General features: G+C 42.3%; 1 protein-coding gene across 3 annotated transcripts in view; it reads left to right on the forward strand.

Annotated features, from left to right (window-relative positions):
- Positions 1-1,664: 1,664 nt before the first annotated feature.
- Positions 1,665-19,865, forward strand: part of LOC125887178 (cGMP-inhibited 3',5'-cyclic phosphodiesterase A-like) — a 124,408-nt gene continuing 106,207 nt past the window's right edge. For 2 of the 3 annotated variants that reach the window (XM_049573821.1, XM_049573822.1), the window contains exon 1: positions 1,665-3,649. In XM_049573821.1, coding sequence (XP_049429778.1) covers positions 2,729-3,649 — 921 coding nt within the window. In that variant the 5' untranslated portion in view covers positions 1,665-2,728. The remainder of the gene's footprint in view (positions 3,650-19,865) is intronic. The other variant, XM_049573820.1, reaches the window with a different exon arrangement.

The raw sequence follows: 19,865 nt of genomic DNA on the forward strand, positions 1-19,865 counted from the left end.
TGCATTCTCCAGTCGTTAAAATTCTTACGGGTAATTCAGAATGGCCTCTAGACGTGTTTGTAGAGGAAACCGGAAAAAGAATTTCACAATGATCTTGTCTGGAGATGCAGTGTGTATTAGTGGCTGCTGAGGACTGTAGTGATCTGAGTCATCTGATCTCTAGTCATCTGAACCAAAAAGTGATGCTTTTCAAAGGGGAAAGATGCAGGTTGTGATGAGTGTCGTTCATCCTGGCTATTGACAGTTTGCAGGAAAACAAGCACAGCTGTTTGCTTTCACAGATGATAACACGGGTGTTGTTCCAGATATTTCACATCTGGCATAACTAATTTTATCTCTTGTTTTCCAGCGTATAACATAATCTGCATCATTTTATAGTACATTACCACACACAGATTGAGTTATTTTGGACAACCTTTTGCCTCTCACATGACGGATTTGCCTCTGAAATGTAAAAGAGGGCTGACACTGTCACAACATGAGCGCACCACGGTATCCTACAAGAAAAATGAACGCTTGCATATCCCCGTTTCCTGGCTGACTTCAACTCCTCTCTCCTTTGTCTTGCTCTTATCTTCTGTTTGTAAAGAGGGAATGTTTCTGTTCCTGTCATCCCTGAAATAAACCAGTCAGATGAAGCAGTATTGTTTCAACTCTTCCAAAGAAAAAGTTACCCATGGGCTTTGATAAGTTGGAAAAAACAGATGTTGTCACAAAACTCTGCTCACACTCGGAGCCGGCAGCTGTCCTGTGTGATACACTGCATTGAAAGGGCTGTCTGGCACTCAGTGAGCATGTGCTGAAAGGTGATGGACAGGACCTGGCCTCCTCCTGCTCCTATCACTCCCTGTTAGCGCTTCTTCTCCTCCTGTGCTTCCCACTAATCACAACTGACAAGGGATACACAGGACTCTGTCTACACATACGGATAGAAAGAGTCGTGCTGACCTGTCTCGGCCCGGGGGGAATGAGCACAGGTAGAGAGAGAGGATTGAGGGGGCCCTGAGATTTCAAGAGCATCAGCATCACAGGGCGTGAGTCCTGCTAAATATGCAGCTTCTGTGTTTTGAAGGCTGTGGGATTTCCATAAATTAATGAAGGACGTGAGGCTGCAGAAGCAAGAGCATGGCATGACAGAGCAGAACGCTCCGTCTTTATTTAGATGCTGTGAGAAGACCAGATGTTGAAAAGCTTCAGGGTTACATGTACAGTATGAAAGTGTGTGTGAGAAAGAATGAGAAAAAGGAGTTACAGAATCAGGAGAGAAACATACTGACTACATGCACAACGTGTACGTCAGCTCCCTGTGTGCATCAGCAAACATGAGCCAGTTTACATGTGCTTGCTTGGCTGTAAATGTCTATCTCTGTGAGAGGCTGCGGTCCCATGGGAGCGTTACATCTGAGGGTGCACACGTGTGCCTCCTGAGCTGTGAAAACATGAACTTATGCACATAGAAGATCTGCACGCTGAAACATTGATGGAGAAACTTCCACTGTGATGCAACACATCATCGGTGACACTTAGAGTGGGATGAATATTTCAATGACCTGGTGGAGTGGGGACATTAGGAGTCAAGCTGGAGGGCAACCACAGGACTATTCTGGGAATTTAAATGCAAAACAGTTTGCATGAAGAGGTCCTGTTTCTGTCGTCAGCATGGAGACACTTCTCCATGGTTAAAGATGAATTCATGTTGAGGCAGTTTAAAGGCCTCAGGTTTGCTTGGCCACCAAAACCACAACTCAGAATGCAGCCATTGAGATATAACATGGGATGAAATGTTTGTTTCTAAATACACCACATTTTATTCCATTCAGAGAGGAACTTACTGGGAAAATATAGGTCAGTCCCATTTGTGCAAAAACAGGTTTTGATGCTGTTAAAATAAAAAAATATACGATTTTCTTTTTACTAAAATATGAGAGAGAAAAATATCTAAACACAAGCGAGATCTAATGAGGACAACGCCTGCTGGGCTGAGTGAGGAAATATTTGGGGGTTTCACTGCTGCTGCAATATCTTGCTCCATGCGTGGAATCGGAACTCGGGGGTGTGAATGAGCTGAGACTCGCGGCTGGTTGGAGAGCTGGTGACAAACACTCCGGATTTGCCCCTCAAAACACCGAGCAATAACCTGACGGACACTCGCTCAAACTGCCTAAATTCCTCAGCAGCGTTTATCCTCGAAAGTAACCTTTGGAGCTTCAACTGCTTCAGGACGGACCGGGAAGTGGCCAAACAATGGACATATAAAGCGCGTTTTATCGCTGAATGTTCACGGAACGGGACTGATGTTTTTCAAAGACTGCTGCTCCTGCTGCTGCTGCACGGACCGGGCCGTGGAGGAGCCACAAAGCGACGAGGAGGACAGCAGAAGTCAAAGAGACGGCGCTCCACAAAGGAGGGCAAAGCGAGACGCCTGTGTGCAGCAGAGAAGCAGTGCCCTAGATCTGAATAACATCTGAGTTACTCTGTCATTCAGGCTCCTTTTATGCTGTCTCGGGCAGCACTTTCTCAACCCGCACCTGGAAAAACAAAGGGAATGCGTTCAGTGGCAGCACATCTCCATGCGTAAATGGAGACGCACCGGCGCGTATTCGCTGTACTTTTTCACAATGCGTACAATAAATGATGTTTGTTTTGTCACTAACTCATCTCCTGTCCCATGACCACACTGGTATAGATGCATTATAGACTTCCTCATACTTCATATCTGCCATGAGTGATGGCGATGCCTGCAGAATCTGACAGTACCGGTGCGCAGAGCAGCACTCATGAAAAAAGCCTCAGCGCACCGGATCGCAATGGTTATGTGAAAACATGTGTCATCCCACTGTGCCGTGACCGAGATTACGAGTCGTGGGTGAGGCTAATGTTCACAAAAATATGGAGTTCCCAGAGACTCCGGAGTGCGGTGTGCGTGGGGTCGCTTTCGGTTTTTCTCGCTCTGTTGGTCAAATGTGCAGACTGGAGAGCTGAAGCCAGCAGCAGCAGCAGCGCTGACAACAGACTCTCGCATTCATCGTCTCCCCTTCACTTGGTCTCAGGCTGCGCGGCGGAGCTGTTGCAAACTTGCTGGAGTGTTGTTTCCCCATTGTTCACCCTCGTATGTGCCTTCTTTTGGGTCGGTGTCTACTTAATCCGCTGCGGAGTGCTAATCCAGACCGCCCTCTCCCTCCTAACCTTGTGCCACCTGGGCGAAGCAGCTGCGTGGACTCTCCTGGACGGGACAGATGAGCAGCTGTTTTCATTCACGACAGCAGCCGTGGTCGTGCTCATCTGCGTGGCCACCGGCGCACTCATGGTAGCGCGGCTGAACCAGGGCATATCTGTGATCGTGTTCATAAGTCTGGTCAGGACTATCTCACTCTTCTCGCTGCACAAAGTACGGGCCACTTGGAGACCGTACGTAGCGTACCTGGTTGGAGTGCTGGGCATCCTGCTGGCGAGGTATGCTGACAAGCTCCTTCCCAACCAAGGGAGACACAAGGAGGGCTGCACCCCCGTGACTGGAGCCAGGGAAGAGATCCCTGTATTTAAAAGGCGCAGGAGGTCCAGTTCTGTGATAGCCTCAGACATGGCACACAGTCAGCCCAACAGTAAGTCACATCGCCGGACCTCTCTGCCATGCATCCAGAGGGACCAGGTAAGAAGTTTCTGTCCCGCTCAACTTTTCTGTTTCTGGCTTGTTTTCTGCTTTCACTGACGAGATTTGGGTTTGAGATGAAGGGGGGGAGAGGAGGGAGAAGTAAAATGGCACTAAGATAAGCACTGTTGGCCTTTTATAGTGTGACTCTGATTAGAATGTACAGCTTTTGTATTATTATTATCATGACAGTTAAGGCCTATAGTGAGGGCTACAGAGGATTTTTTTATATCCTGCATGTCATGTGTGCAGTGTAACACAACAACAACAACAATGATGATTCTAGCAATGATGCATAATTATTATTATTGCTATTAAAGCATACAGTGAGGATCACATAGCTTTTATACATATCATGTATGTCATATTTGTAATGTAACACACAGCAACAACAGCAATGATTATAATAGCAATAATGCATTAGTATTATTGTTGATGCTGTTGTTGTGTTTACATGTCATGCTCCTGTTGTACATCGCAGTGTGGATTTTACAGTTTGTTTTCATGTGATTTGATCCTTGCTCTGCTGTTATTGCTCTGATCTGCACAGATCATCCCTGGACTCACATCTTCTTATATCCTGTAGGGACATTTGCAGCCATTTGCAGGCAAACATGGAATTCTATCTATTTACAATATTTTTTTTCTACTCTACCTTCTCAGTAATGTTGTTATACAATACTTCATTATAGTTATTTATGTAATATAACAAATTATGTGCTATTTTCAGCTAAAATGTTTTTAAATGTTCCTCTTTTTTCTCTGAAATCGTCGCCCCTGTCAGAGCGAGATGCTGTTTCATGCATGTAGATATATACAGTGTAGCTGCAAGTGTAGCTCTCCTCTGTCATTTGAAAATAAAGTACCAAATTTGGTATTTTGTTGCTGAAGGGATGCTATTTTAGAAGCAGCTTTCAAGTGCTGATGAGAAAGGGAAGCTGAGGACATGATGTCAATGATTCATCCCGTCCGTAATTATTTATGTCATACATTCTCCCCAGATGATCTCTGAGCCATTGCCACGAAACTGACAAATGCATTATTATCTATCTGTCCTGGACTTTATTACCACTTACTCCTCATCTCTTATCAGAGCTTTCTGTCCTTAAACTCCAGGAATGTAGCAGCTCTGGCTTTCAAACCTCCTCTGATACTGATACACATGCATACCTGTGTTTAAAGGAGACTTGGGAGGAGGGGGGGGGCTTCATTCAAGCACTCATATCAGCTCCTCAGCCCTCCTTATGGAAAATCAATGAGCATGCTGAGCGTGTGAATGGGAAACAGACTTCTGGAGTGATCAAAGCTCTCGTTGTGACCTGTGAGTGCAGTTAGGCAGGGAGATGAGAGGCTGCACTGTCGGCCCGGCCACTTGAAAGATGCCCTCATCTCTCAGGGGCTAGTTAGCGTTGTAGTGTGCTTGTTTGTTTTTCTTTGTGGTGACACTCACACACTCATGCACATACACAAATCGGATATGAAAAGACTCTTAGATATTTTAGAGTTTACACTTTATTCTGATTTAGGTTTGATTTCTCGACTGAAGCTCATTCAAGTGTCAGTCATTATTAATTTGATATGCAGGAGGTGGTTTGCTGCAGTGATGGAGTGAGGATGTGTCTTTGTTTATGAATGAGTGATGAGCTGGAGGATGGCTGCCCGTGTAGTTTACACTGAATAGTTACTGTATGGATGTAAACAGGTAGTGCACTGATGGCAGATTATTTTACACTTTCGTAATGTTGAAAATGATGGACAGAAAAAAAATATGTTTTCAGTCTTACAAATAATTGACTAAGAAGGAGAAATAATGCATTTAGTAAACATTGTTGGTAGTATTTATTTTTTGGTGTTATCAAGGGCGTAGGTTTGTTTTAACATTAGGGCGGGCACATATGAAATGAGGAGTTTGTGGGGTCCTCTTCCAGAAAATGTGAGTGTCGAACTTGGGCTGCACAATTAATCAAATATTAATCACGAACATGATTTTATCTTCCCATAATTTAATGAGAATGATCGACTGCAATATTGACGTTTAAAATTCAAGCTCTGCTCATACAGTACAACACCGCATATCAAATCAAGTGCTTCCTATTCTCTATCAGCCAGCCTCCATTTTGAAGAGGTGTCATGCCACTACGCACGCACCATGCAGCAGCAGCTTGTGTAAAGTTTTCTGCAAGTACAAACGAAAATCATCCGCTCATCAAACATCTTCCAAACACATCCTTTGTTTGGAAGTTTTTCGGATTTAGGAGACAACAAATCATATGCAAAGAGCACATGAGGCATGTGTCTGCTCCGCAAACATACACAACTGAATTGTCTATCTATGAAATTAATGAGAAGACACCACAACATGCACATTACCTCACTGAATTTCAGTCCTTGTCAAGAGCAAACTCAGAAATCCACAACAGTGACTCTGCAGAGCACTTCACAGCATTGTGACCGCTGTAAAAAAATAAATAAATACATACATAACTAATTACATAAATAAACAATTAAAAAATACAGCAGTGGATACGTTTCCATCCAGCTCTCAGAGACAGACTGAAATAAACAGTGCAGTCACATTACATTTGGCCAGAGATGTGTGTCCAATAAACACTGTTTCCAATTGGTTTCTGTAGTGACACTTATTTTTATTTATTTTATATTTGGGGTACAATTTTATTTATATTTTGTTTTTAGCAGATGCACTGAATTCAGGTGAAGGAGGGCCTTATTTTAAGTCTTACTTTGATGCAAAGATTTGTTAAGTAGCAGGAATGTAGCACAACATGTAAGTGAAAGCAGCGCTCTAATGTGAACATTTTTTAAAAATCAGTGAATTGTCGTAAATAACCAAAATAACAATATTGATCAAAATAATCGTGATTATCATTTTGGCCATAATTGTGTAGCTATACATCAAACAAGTAATTTCCTGCATCCTGGAGAGTTTTTATGAACCAATTTGCGCATTTCTGCATTAAATTATGGTGCAGATATTTTTAATTTTGTCAAAGTAAAAGTCCTTCTTTAATGTTTTTATTGGTGGGGACACATGCACGTGTTTTAAATATTAAGGGAGGCGTGTCCTTTGCATCCACCCAAAAACTACTCTCATGAATGAAGGCTTTAAAAACAAGAGGGAAACTGCATATAGGTGAAAGAGAAAGAAAAGCAATTCACGTTTTTTCCACTTCACATAGTCGTGTTTCCATCATGGCAGGAGTGAACTTAGGCATTAGAGAGCCAGGCTGTACTTTTCACATCTTTGCCATTTGGATCAGACTGCTTTACTTTAAGGGATTCAAGATGGAGTTACTCAGGGAACAATAAAAACAGCCTTAAAATCAAGACATTAGTCGTAAACAGCTCACATAGATGCAACTACTGCAATTAACACGATTTTGTCTGCTTCAAATTTTTTTGTTTCTTGCGGCTGTGTCCCAATAAAAGCTGAGCGGGATGGAACTACCAGACAAACAAAGTAGACAACACCAAACAAAGATGCAAAACATCTCTGCCTCTCCTTGCTCTAGCTGTCACCACAGCCCTGCTGGAGCCCTCTGCTGAGAGATGATCTCTATTACATGTCTCTGTTTGTGGGACAGAAAGACTGTGAGACTGTCTTGATAGTGTGTGAAAGTCAAGTTGAGAATATTATAGATTGTCTTGAGTGTTTTACCATTCGCTCTCATCTCAGGCGGTGGTGCTAAGCAGTTGAGCAGTCATGGCCTGCCTGTAATTGAGACACACATGGCGTACATATGCTGTCTTAACCGTGTCTTGTCTGTGTGGTCTGTAATGTGTAAACAAGCCCACGCTGACCCACACTAGTCATCACCTTGCTCACACGGGGCTCTGGCCTCCCTAAGGGGGGTCAGACGCACGTTTGGGGGCCACAATGCAACCACCACATGGTGACGGGAACAGCAGAGATGTCGGGCAGCATAAAGCGTCTACCTGACTCTGCCTGGAGGACAAAACAAAGGCTAACTGCGTGGCAGTGACACGGCCGTCATTTTCCAGGTACTGCTCCTCGGTTAGATGACCTCAAGAGGCTGAATGACGCTTTAACAGTTCTGCGCTGCTGTGTTCAATAGAGTTATGATGTTTTAAAGACTCTGTAAGAGCGTCATGACATGGGGTAGATCTGCACTTTGTTGACGTGACAATGTTTGCATAAGTGCTGTGCATCTGGAGTGTTTGAAGAATAGTGTGAGGTTGGAGGAAGGATTACAGTAGATACTTAACTTTGTTTTTCTCAGGAAGCGTCTCCCACAGACCTCAGAGTCTTATATAAAGGCCCTTCAGATTGATAGTCACTGTGTAAAAACAGTTTATTCAGAAAATAAATAGAGCAAAGAGGAATCCCTCTGTCTCTTCTTCCTCACAAGCCTTAAAGCTGCCATGTTGCCCTCCGCTGCTCTGCCAAAGCCATGCTCCGAGGCACAACTGTAGATTTAATAAACAGCCATTTTCCCTCCTTTTGATTACAAATTGGCTGCCAGCGTCTATCAGCTCACTAAGTAGATGCATTTTGCAACGCTGGGGTCGTCCTTCCCATCATGAGCGTAATAAAAGAAAGTCATTATCAGCCGATCTGATAGCGGTTAGCGGGGGCCTCTGCGGGAACCTTCTTGGGTTAATACAAAATGACAGGCCGATCGTCTGTGTTTCAGCTCGGGTTATTGAACTGGAGGAAGAGGTGTGGACTTGTGGTGTGGATCGCTTTTCACAGCGTGTAAGGAAATTTGAGTCCAAGGTTCTCCTGCTGCAGACATCAGCACTGTCAAAGACTGTCATTCCTCATGCAGAGGGAAGCAGTCTGCCAACGCTGCCAGCACACATCCAATGTTTTAACTACCTGAGCTGCAAAAGTTTTCAGCTGATTAGCCAGGAAGGGGAGTGGACATAAGCGAGACACTTCTGCTTTTTAAATAAGTCTCTTCAGGAGAGAGCCACTCCCCTCTGTGAGCGACTCCACCCCTCTCCACAGCGCTCTGCTCCCTGTCCTCGCATTGACACCAACACAAATATTATCCCAACCAGAGGAGGAAATTCTTTCTTAACTTGGATGATAAAGATATTCTTGAAATCTATGGTAATGACTTCCTGTGGAATGGGATCCAAACACAATTACTGTTGCTGTTGTAAATGTTTCCTGTTACTCTATTTTTGCTGCACCATCCATAATTGAATTGTGATTTGGATGGAGGAGGTTGTTGATAGCCTGTAGGGCAGTGATTTACCACTGGGCCACTGCACGCTCCCATCCCAAACAGCTTGTTTGTATTCTAAACACATAGCCTCGTGGGATATGATGGGGTTTTTTTTTGACTGGACTGGCCTTTGGGTTAGAAACGGTCTCATTGAAAGCCTCCCCCTGCGTTTGGAAAGGAAGCTGATATCAGCATGGGGTTGTGTGTCTTGTGATTGGGCGATCCACTTCACACTTTCAATCCCCATTCAGTCCCAGTGTATTAGCTGCGCTGTGCGTGTGTGAGGAGGCAAGGGGTGGAAGAATTGGGGTAGGAATGAAAGTAGGTCATTCGAGGTTTTGTTTAGTAGCCAGGCAAAACAGCAGGCTTACTGCTACCCCCCTGAACGGTGGAAGAGTCCTGCGTTTGACTGATGCAGTGTTGCGACTCCGAGCATGCTCGCGCTCCAGATTTGTATGTGTTACCTCTCCACCATGTTGGCTACCCAGCGCGAAGCCACATAACACTGGGTTTTAGTCTGTGGCGGCATAAACAAGAGCTTCTTGGCCACATGTTTTTTTGTCTCACCAAACAGACATGTTCTGGACAGAGCGCTGCGATGGCCAGCTCCCAGATGTTTAGAGAATAATTTGGGGGTTTTCTTTACAACCTGGGTTTTACTTTCATAGTTTGGGCAAACATTTGAATCTGTTATGGTGTGCTAGGGTTGCAGCAGTATACGGCGAAATTGTACACCATGGTATGAAAATTGACAGGTATCATACTGTGTACATTTGCTTATGAAGGGTACTGAGACGGAGAATCTCACCTGTGCGCCTGCATCTCGTTTTCTCTTTGACTCCCTGTCAGACATTTTTCACATACTTCCATTGACAAAATGGTTTCCAGTTGTAATTATAATAAAGCATTTGTTCTACCAAAAAAAAAAAACCCTTCTGTTTCCATTCTATCGTGGGTCAGTGTACCTGATAATAATAATGTAAGACAGGTTTCTCTCTCCTGTCTTACCTATAAACATACTAGTTACTGAATTAGCTCAAAGGGCTGTGGGTGAAGTAAGAGCACAGGAACAGCTTCGATGGGTAAATTGATCCACTTCAATGTCCAAAAAAGAACATAGGACAACTAAACATCGACAACAATAGTGACATCTCACATGTTATATGTCACTCTGCCAAACATAATCATAGCTGTCATTACCTGCACGTAATATTGGGTAGAAATTTTACTATTAGCCTCCCTTACAAAATATTACTAATTGCTGATTCCAGTTTACAGGAATAGTTTGACATTTAGGAATATGATTACTAACTTTGCTGCAGAGAGTTAGATGTGAAGTTTGATACCCCTCTCATGTCTTTACAGTAAATATAAAACTACAACCAGCAGCTGATTACCTCTTACAAGTCAAGTCAGGTTTATTTGTAGAGCACATTTAAAAACTGACATAAGTGCTTCACAAATAGATTAAAAAAATAAAGGCATGATCAGATTACAACAGAGACAGAATGTAAGTAAAGTAATAGAAGCATGCAGTATCTTGATAAAGTCATAACACAAAAACGACAAAATAAAATAAAAGCAAAATGAAAAACACTGAGGTCAGGCATGTCATCATAATGATAATTAAAAGGCTAATGAGAAGAGATGGGTCTCAAAATGGGTTTCAAAGTTATTAGTGGAGAGGGGAAATCTAATTTAACATAAGTTCAGCATTAAAACAGGAAGAAACAGCATTGTTCTAAACCTAAAGAAAATCTGCTACTGTATAACAACTAGCAGGCTAGCTGTTGCTCCCTTCTTCCTGTCGTTATGCTAAGCTAAGCTAATAAGTGCTGCTGGCTGTAGCCTCGTGTAATCATGACAGTTATATCGACTTTCCCATTTAACTCTCTAAAATTAAAGACTATATAAATAATGGAAGTAGCTACCATGACATCACCCCTTGGCTTGTGAACTTCCATTTTGAAGCCTCGAGCACGCCATTTCGGCCGTCGCCATCTTCGTCAGAAGTGACTGTATTTTGGTGGGAGGCTGGAGCTATGGAAGAGAGAGGGATGGATCTGACTGGGAGGCCATGAACACTATTGGCAGACAGCTTGTTGTTCAAAGCGTCCTGCCCTTAATTATGTGTAACTCTGAGCCTTAATGAAATGTAAACGGTGAGTTATATAAAAATTCACCTCAAGGAACCAAAACTTTTTTGGTACCAGGCTGTAAATATGTTTATTTCTGCTGTAAAGCTTGGCATTTTAACATGGGGATCTGTGGGGGTTGACTGGGAGCCAGCCTCAAGTGGCCATTCAAAGAGCTGCAGGTTTTAGCACTTCTCTGTTGGCTTAATTTTTCAGCCCCGCAGGTTGCTGCTTGGCAAATTGGAAATAAGAGTATTTGCCAAAATGTAGAACTATTCCTTTAAAACCTGTACAACCATCTGACTGCCTTCTCATTGCCCCATTTGAAATCTTTTTCCTGACGCTGCTGTGTTCCTAGATCTCCACAATAAACTGTGTGTGAGAACAATTTTATTATTACCGATACCAAGGATGGGCAAGTCTCAGAAAATAAAGCCTGAGTTGTAATAAAGCGAAATTATCCTTTAAACTCTACATTACATGGCTCATACATCTGTGTCCAATCCCTTCATTACCTTCATTTACAGCAACCAGAGCAGCTCATATCCTGGTTCTTGCCCCGTGTCTCTGATCACCTAAGCCAACCAAACCAGAGGTCCAGGCCTAAGCTGAGTGCCCCCTCTTTCCTCTCTTCCCTACCTCTGGCACGACCACGATCTGGCTCCCTACTGATTACCATGGAAATTATGGAAGGACGTCTGTGTGAGCATGTGTGTGCATGTAAGCGTGTGTGTGTGTTTGTGTGTGTTGCCAGCAGCTTGATGGCTGCCAGCTGCTGCAGGCTGAGAGGTTGAATCCGCTCGTAGAAACACGGAGGGCCTCAAACCACAGACGCAACCCAACGCAGCTGGAACTGCTAGACAGGCACAGGCCTCCAGTCCTGACACACAGCACACATATTAACACCTCAGGATCCTAATAACTGCCTCACATTTGAATAGAATAGTACAATCTGAAGCAAATTATGTATTTTTTGTTGCACGTGTTGAAGGGTAGATTACACGCTGTACTTTATTCTGCTGTCTGTTCTAGACTAAGGCACTTATGTCACTCAAGTTTTCTGTGTTACCATAAGAGACCGACTATTTCAGTGATGGAGGTGAACAGAATGTTCCTGGCACAAATGTGTGTATGCGTACTGTATGTGGGTGTGTGTGCTTGTGCATGTGTGTGTTTGTGTGTGTAAAGAGAGAGAAAGAGAGAGAGAGAGAGAGAGAGAGAGAGAGAGAGAGAGAGGAGAGTATTTGTGTGTTTGTGAGGAAGTGGATAAATTTGCATATGTGCATAAGCTAGATGTGTGAGTGAATGGGGCTGCATATTGTTTGGTTATTTTTTTCAACACTATAGCCAATATGATACCTGAGTTTCGGCACCATTACCTTGATGATACTTTTGTTAATAATTTGCTCTAAGAAATATATACATTTTTCTGCAGAACTAGCCAAAGACAAATTTCTCAAATGTTGCATATTGTCAAAACACAAGCAGCCACATTGGTGGGCTTGTTTATTGCTGAGATTGGTTGGGGTGCTTCATTATTTATTGGTGGGACTATAATTTGCGACCTGTTCTTACTCCCATGGAGTCAAATGGCGCAGCTTGTTTAGTGGTCCTCAGCGTCTGATACAGATGCACAAGGCACCCTTTAGTATCTGTATGAGACACACCGGGCTTTAACGTAACTCTAGAGTAAACCCATCTGTGGCAATATTAGACATTCAGAGCAACTGACGTAGTATAAAGTGCGAGAAAGTTCACATAGGGAGGCAGCTGGGTGATGGATGGGTCAAACAAACACTGGACTTTCACCCTGGACGTTGCTGTTTGTGTTGGGTGTGAAACCAAAAGTCAACGTTGAGTTTTCCTAAATTAGTTAATGTCAGTGACAGTGTTAATACTATTACTATTGTTTCACAAGTAACATTAATACTGGTTCATTCAATTCACAACTTTAATTGTTATTAAAGACACTTTTAATTCTTTTGATCAGTGGACCCTACAGACTAAGGGAATATGAATTACTTACAGGATAATGGAGGAATGGACACATATTCTGACTTTATGATAGCTCCAGAGGTAATGTAGACAGTCACCGCTTGTTTTTTCGTCATTCAGGTAAATCTTTATGACTTACGGTCTTCTCTGGTGCTCGTGATTTCAGTAAAATGAAATCAGCCAATGTCTAGCATCTCTATACTGACAAAAGTTTAAACATTTATATTTGTCATTTTGATCTAAGCAGCTAACTTACGTGAGATGAAGTGGGTAGTCAACAACCTGGTTTTATACAACCAAAGAACTTCTATGAAAAGAACTGCTTGGCAACCAGACCAGGCTTCTAATTGAGACAGGCCTTTATTTGTCAGAATGTGTAGCCACACCGGGCTAGTAAACAAGACTAGGCGTTTAATTGGGACAAGGCTTTTACAATAACTTAAGTTATGTAGCAATCACACTTATCTTAACCCATACCATGATCTTTTTTCGAATTCCAACCAAGTAGTTTTGGTGCTGAAGCCTACATTTCCTGTAAACATGGTGTATTTTGAAAAGACACTATGCATGTAATAAGCAGAAATTGACACTGAAACTGACACGTCCAAAACTGACAATAGACGGGTACCTGTAGCGTCATAGTTTGAAGCACAGAGGCACTGATTAAGTTGCGGTATTTGGCAAGTTAGAGGTGACAGCATGTTGCAATTTATAATGAATACATCAATAAAGTATGAAATGCCTCCGACAACCAGTTCTGACTTCTGACTACTATTAATATTGGTAAACTACTGTTTATTAGTGATAGCAATAACAAAGTAAAAGATGATATTCGGTGCTCTGCAAGGAAAGCTTGACAGCACCCAAGTGGAGACAGAAGGCCGGCAAATGCAGAAATAGACGACAGTCAACTTAAGAAAACTCTAAAAGGTGACTGAAAAATGACACATAAACTACATGTTTGGACAAACAAGCCACACTGACAGGGACAGCAGGAAATGTCTACAAAAAGTTACTGAGAGAATATTCCAGCAGACTTATTGCTCATCCAGGCTTCAAATGATGGTTGTGTTTGTTGTGCAGCGCTGGAGGAGGCACTGTAGCCTGCCACAGGTGGTCTCCCCCCGCTGTTCAGATACTCTGTCTCAATGCCAGTCTCGGCTTTGTCATTTTCACGAGTTTCCGGAGCATCTTGACGAGGTTGTTTGATGATGAGACAATGCATTTTTGGCATGTTTGTAGTTAACCACAGCAAACAGAATGATTGTATACTTAAATACGTAAATGTCGAACTCATTCAGGTGATTCTGGTGCATGGATTGGACTGGATCAACTAGAGAATGGGAGAATCAGACAGGATTTTATAGGTCAAACATTAGTCATTTCTTGGTGGGGCTAAAGCCATCTCGCTCCACCTATAGCGTCATCTACAGTATGAGTAGCCATACAAGAGGCTTGCTAATTTCCATTCAATCCCAACCTGCAGCACTTGACAGCCTTTAATACTTGGCTATGGATATATTTTGACCTTTAGGGCCAAAACATGATTGCAGTTTGATTCTTAGCTGTACACATGAAGCAGGCACCCGTGTTTGCAATGCTGAAGCAATGTTTTTGCTTTGTAAAGGACGGGTAGCTTCATAGGTGCTGGTATGTCTCAGTTACAGCAGCACATCACTTTTTGGTTTGGCAGCTTTCATCGCTATCCTCCTGAGGAGAACCTTTGATACTTCTCTTGATGATTTAAATGAAGAAATGTGAACATTGTATTCTGCCAAACCCTTTTTTATTTAGCAGGAGAGCTTCTAATGTCTCAACGTGCTTTTCCTAAATACCAAAGTGCAAATTCCAGATCTCAACGTGCAAAACAAGCTCTTGTGTGTAACCTGCTTTAAAGGATGGGCAGGTTAATGGATGCCAGTGCGTATCCGGTACAGCACATCCCTTTGGGGAGCTGGACGCAGCACGTTTGGCTTTCATCTGTATTTATCCTCCTGAAGGGCTTTTCAATCACACGAGGAGCCCACCTTTAAGACAGTGATCCCTTACATGAGGGGACATTCCTGCGCTTGCCCCGGCACTAAATGAACTGGAATGTGCAGGTTGAGCAGACCCTGAAGGACAGGCCTGTGGGCCCATTCACCCATCCCTCCCCTTCTCGGCCCTCCTCTCCCCGCACACCCTGACCTGAGCCAACACCACCATCCTGGGCTGTCACCAGGTGTGCAGCTGGCCTCTGCCGAATGAATAGACACTCTCACATCACCCCGGGAAGTGTGTGCGCGAGTGTGTGTGTTTGTGAGAGGGAGGTAGAAGCAGCGAGAAGGGGGAGAGCGGTCTGAGGCGTAAATAGCTGCAGTCTGTAGAATGTGTGAAAAACAAATGGAAGAAACAACTGTTAATTTCCCCTCTGAAAGTGTTCACGTGCACATTAGGGACGTGAAAATTGATCTCATGGCCTTTGATTGGTGCCGGGGTTCATAGAGGAAGTACAACAAGTCCCTCAGGTGCAATCTGGCTATTGTGTCTCCACTAGAAACAGAGCAGGCCACAGTCGCTGCTGCTGCTGCCATCATTCATTTAACAAGCAGGAACATTTTGAATCTCTCTGACTGGGACCGTCCAATAAACCCAAACAGCTATCAACTGATTATATATTTCAGGAGCATGACATGGAAGGCTGTTTTCACTGATTGATGGTTGTATTTAATAATCCACTGCCTGGTTGGTTACTTATGGCCACAACTGGACAGGCTATTGCATATATTTTATTTGATTCCAGCTCTTCATGCAGCATACTTTTCCTTCTAAACATTACAGCCTCTCCATTTCCAGCTCAGCTGCCTGAATAACATGTTGGTATTGTACGTTTCTCCAAATCATGGATATATTATTTTTGCATGTTTCATCATATCAACGTTTCTAACATGATGTAATTCAGATTATATATAGTATATAAGTAGGTAAGTAAATTTTATTTATAAACACCCTTTCATCAGGAGGAGGAGGGGATTGTTGATGGTGTGACACCTAGGCAAGATGGCTGCCAAGTAGCAGACCACTGACCAAGTATTTCAACAAGACTTTTGGACATGTCCAGCCATGTTTGTTGCGACAAATCCAAGTAGTTTATTCAGGACTTTAGCACATTTCCAGTCATGTTTGTCACGACTAAACTGAGTATTTTTAACAAGACGTAGGGACATTTTTAGCCATGTTTATTGCGACCAAACAAGGTATTTTTAACAAGACTTTGGGACATTTCCAGCCATGTTTGTCGTGACCAAACCAAGTATTTTAACAAGACTTTGGGACATGTCCAGTCGTGTTTGTTTGCGATGAATCCAGGTATTTTTAAAACGACTTTGGGACATGTCCAGCCATGTTTGTTGTGACGAATCCAAGTGGTTTATACAGGACTTCAGGACATTTTTAGCCATGTTTGACAAAATTAAACTGAGTATTTTTAGCAAGACCTCGGGACATTTCCAGCCATGTTTGTCGCAACCAAACCGGATATTTTTAACAAGAATTTGGGACAATATCAGCCATGCTTATCATGGCTAAACCGGGTGATTTTAACAAGACTTTTTGACATTACCAGCCCTGTTTGTAGCGACCAAAACGAGAATTTTAAGGCAAAACATTGTCCTAACCTGAGTAATTTATGTGCCTTAACCTGACCACATATTAACCACAGCATTGTCACAACATAAAATTGAAAACTGAAATGTAAAGACATATAAAGTTTCAACATATCCGCTACATATGAAACATACAAATGTAACATATCTGTGGTTTGCAGAAACATTCAATGCCAACATTTATTCTGGTGATAGGTTTGCCATTTCACCACAGGACTGTTGCAGAGTATTTTCAAAATACGAGTGGCAGAAGAAGTATTCAGGTCCTTTACTTGGGTAAAAGTAACATTACAGCAATATGAAAATACTCTATTACAAGAAAAAGTCATGCATTCAAAAGTACAGTAAGTTTTGGTTAACAAATTGTCTCAAAACAACAGTATCTGTTTTGCAGTAGACTAGATCCTGTCAGAGTTATATAGTTGAAACAGTCATTATTTATTTATTTAAGAAGCATGTTTTAACTTTTAGCTTATTTTACAACTTCTTTACAAAGTCTATTTTTTCTTTTAGAAACTGATCTTATGTTTTGTATAAATCTTAATCTGTAAAGTAACTAGTCAGTTAAATATAATGGAGTAAAACAGTGTAGAAACATTTCTCTAATGTCAGCAGGCTGCACGTCTGTCTAGCTGGATGGCGTTGAGCAAGGAAATGTGTTATTGTAACCTCTGCCTGGTGAGCCCTCCCCGTCCGTCCAGCCCGCTGCCTCACAGGCTTGCCATGAGCCTGTCTGTCCCTGCAGCCAACAAGGCTTCTGCTGTTCCCTGCTCAGTGCTATGTTTTACTCTCTAAATATGTTAGAGAAAAAAAAAATCTGTCTGTACATCTGTCTGTCAGTTGGCTTATTTCACCCCTTGCAGCGGCGAGAGTCTTAGAGTTTGGGCTAAGGGCTGTTTTCGCGCAGTCACTTTCAATTAGTCAGATATTAAAAGTGGAATGTATAGTTGTCGGGCTGTGCTGAATTAGCATGATGGTATACAGTGTCTATATGATTTGGATTTTTTCTGGACTCACCGTGTACGAACAAATACCAATGTTGGAATGCTGGTGGTGATTCTCAGTGAGGAGCTATTTTTGTACCGCTTTGGTCACATTTCTGAATCCACTCTGCAAACAGAAACTGCTTATGGTCAGCTCAAGGACATAAGTTATTTTTATTGATTAAAAATACCAATAAATGGGGAAATAAGTCACAAATTAAAAAGCAGTCAGCTGGTTTCTTTAAAAGTTGAAGAAACATTTTTGTTTTGCAATCCTGTTTCCTATTTATCTGTGTTTGTTAGAATCACTCCTTGAGTGAGGAGTTTTGGAAGTGTGTATATTATCATTTATTAGTGTGGGACATGAGAAAAGTTTAGAAGATTTATTTTCTCTTCAATATAGGAATCAATGCTAACTTTCCTAAATAAAAAAATAGGTAGTTTATTAATACACCATGTGTAGCGCAGCCTACATTTTTACTTTTTTTTGTCATTCAAGTTTTTTAATGAGCTTTTTCTATTTTAAGAACATCAACACAAAGACAAGTACATAAACACAAACAGCACAGGCTAAACAAAAACACATCTCTGCAGTGTTCATAACATTTATGATGCCAAAGTCCTTCAACACAACGCTAATCCTTTTATCATCAGGTGACCTATTCTACACATCATGCCTGGAAACAAACAAACAAACAAACAAACAAACGGTCCCTATTACACAGCCACATCAAAAGAAACAAACACCCACTCTCTCCATCTGTATTATGCAATTGTAGTTCATTTCAGCACAGTGTCTGGCTCCTATGACATGTTTAATCCTCTTAAAAAGACAAAACTGATTTCAGACAAGCACATATAATTCTCTTTGGTGATACAAATTGGCCATCATTAACTCAGTTGGTGCATTCTCTGTCATTAACTTGACCCACTCTCTATATTCAGGTCTAACTTGACTTTTCCAGTTGCGACGGATGACCCTAGCAGCTGAGATAAAGCCTGTCAGGGCAGGAGCAAATGCTGGTTTGGAGATCTTGGGTAGAAGCAAAGTAGAGCTGATTCAGGAACAAGCACACCTAGCCACTCTTGTATTGTTGTGATTATCCCTCTCCAGAAAGGTAGAACTAGAGGACAGGCCCACATTACATAGATAAAGGTGCCAAAGACAGACAGGTGTAGAATAATATCGAGGACATATCTTATAATGTATACATTTTCCTTGAGCTTCTTTTGTAAACCTGCCTGCACCAGATTTTATCCTCACCCATGCATCCTTATCAATGTTTAAAGTGTAGCACTACTTTGATTAGAGCAGGGAAAACAGTCTCAGACACAATCTGAGTCTTTATTTTTTTGTCTGTAGCTCAAAACTAGCAGAGTCAGTTGCTTCTTCCTTCTATCTGATGCTGTTGCTCTCTCTAGACACTAAAACATTATATCTATATGTTCTCTCCACTGGCTCCAGTGGATGTTAAAGTGACAGAGCAGGTCACGGTAGCTTCGCAAACATTGTTCTCAGCTGCCCTGTTGTTACTATCCGCCATGCTACTGTTGACTTTTGCCGCCTAAGTTAACGAAAGTGCAAAGCCTCTTTATTTTGTTGAATCTTCCGAATCCCCTTGGCAGGATTCTTCTTTCTCCTCATCACTTTCCCCTTAAAATAAAAAATAAATTGGCTCCAATTTTAGCCATGTCTGCACTTAAGTACCAATACGTTTTCCATGTTGTTTACCTGTCACAGAAACTCTACTGTGATTGGTGCATAGTGACTTGTAAACTTCTGGGACTGGGCAGTACAGGGGAAAGATGACAGTAGATTATAATCATATACCCGCACACTGTGTTCCTAAATTATTATTTGGGTTTGCACGGATCTATTTTTAGGGGCAAATGCGGGTGAAATGCTCGCACTGTCAAGCCCTGCCCTAATGTGCAAAGCCCAATGAATATTTAATTTTAATTTTTAAGTGAATGTCATCTCAAGTTGACATCTACTTGTTAGGCACATGGTGAGGACAAGACATCCAGAGGGCCCCGAGATATTCCCACTCTTGCAAGAATTCAGCTACATGCTATATTATTCAGTTTGAAAGTGTGAGTCACTGCTCAGTTGTTAGCGAATTGGTGAGATGAAGGCAGGAGCCACAGCTTGGCCTCAGTCCGTTTTCCCCAAACCCTGCTTCGGCCCTTGGCTCTTTGTCCGTGAGAAGTATGATAAAGTGGTGACCTCCTCCAGTTTGTCTTTT

Source organism: Epinephelus fuscoguttatus, linkage group LG4 (genome assembly GCF_011397635.1).
Source record: "Epinephelus fuscoguttatus linkage group LG4, E.fuscoguttatus.final_Chr_v1".
Taxonomy (NCBI): domain Eukaryota; kingdom Metazoa; phylum Chordata; class Actinopteri; order Perciformes; family Serranidae; genus Epinephelus; species Epinephelus fuscoguttatus.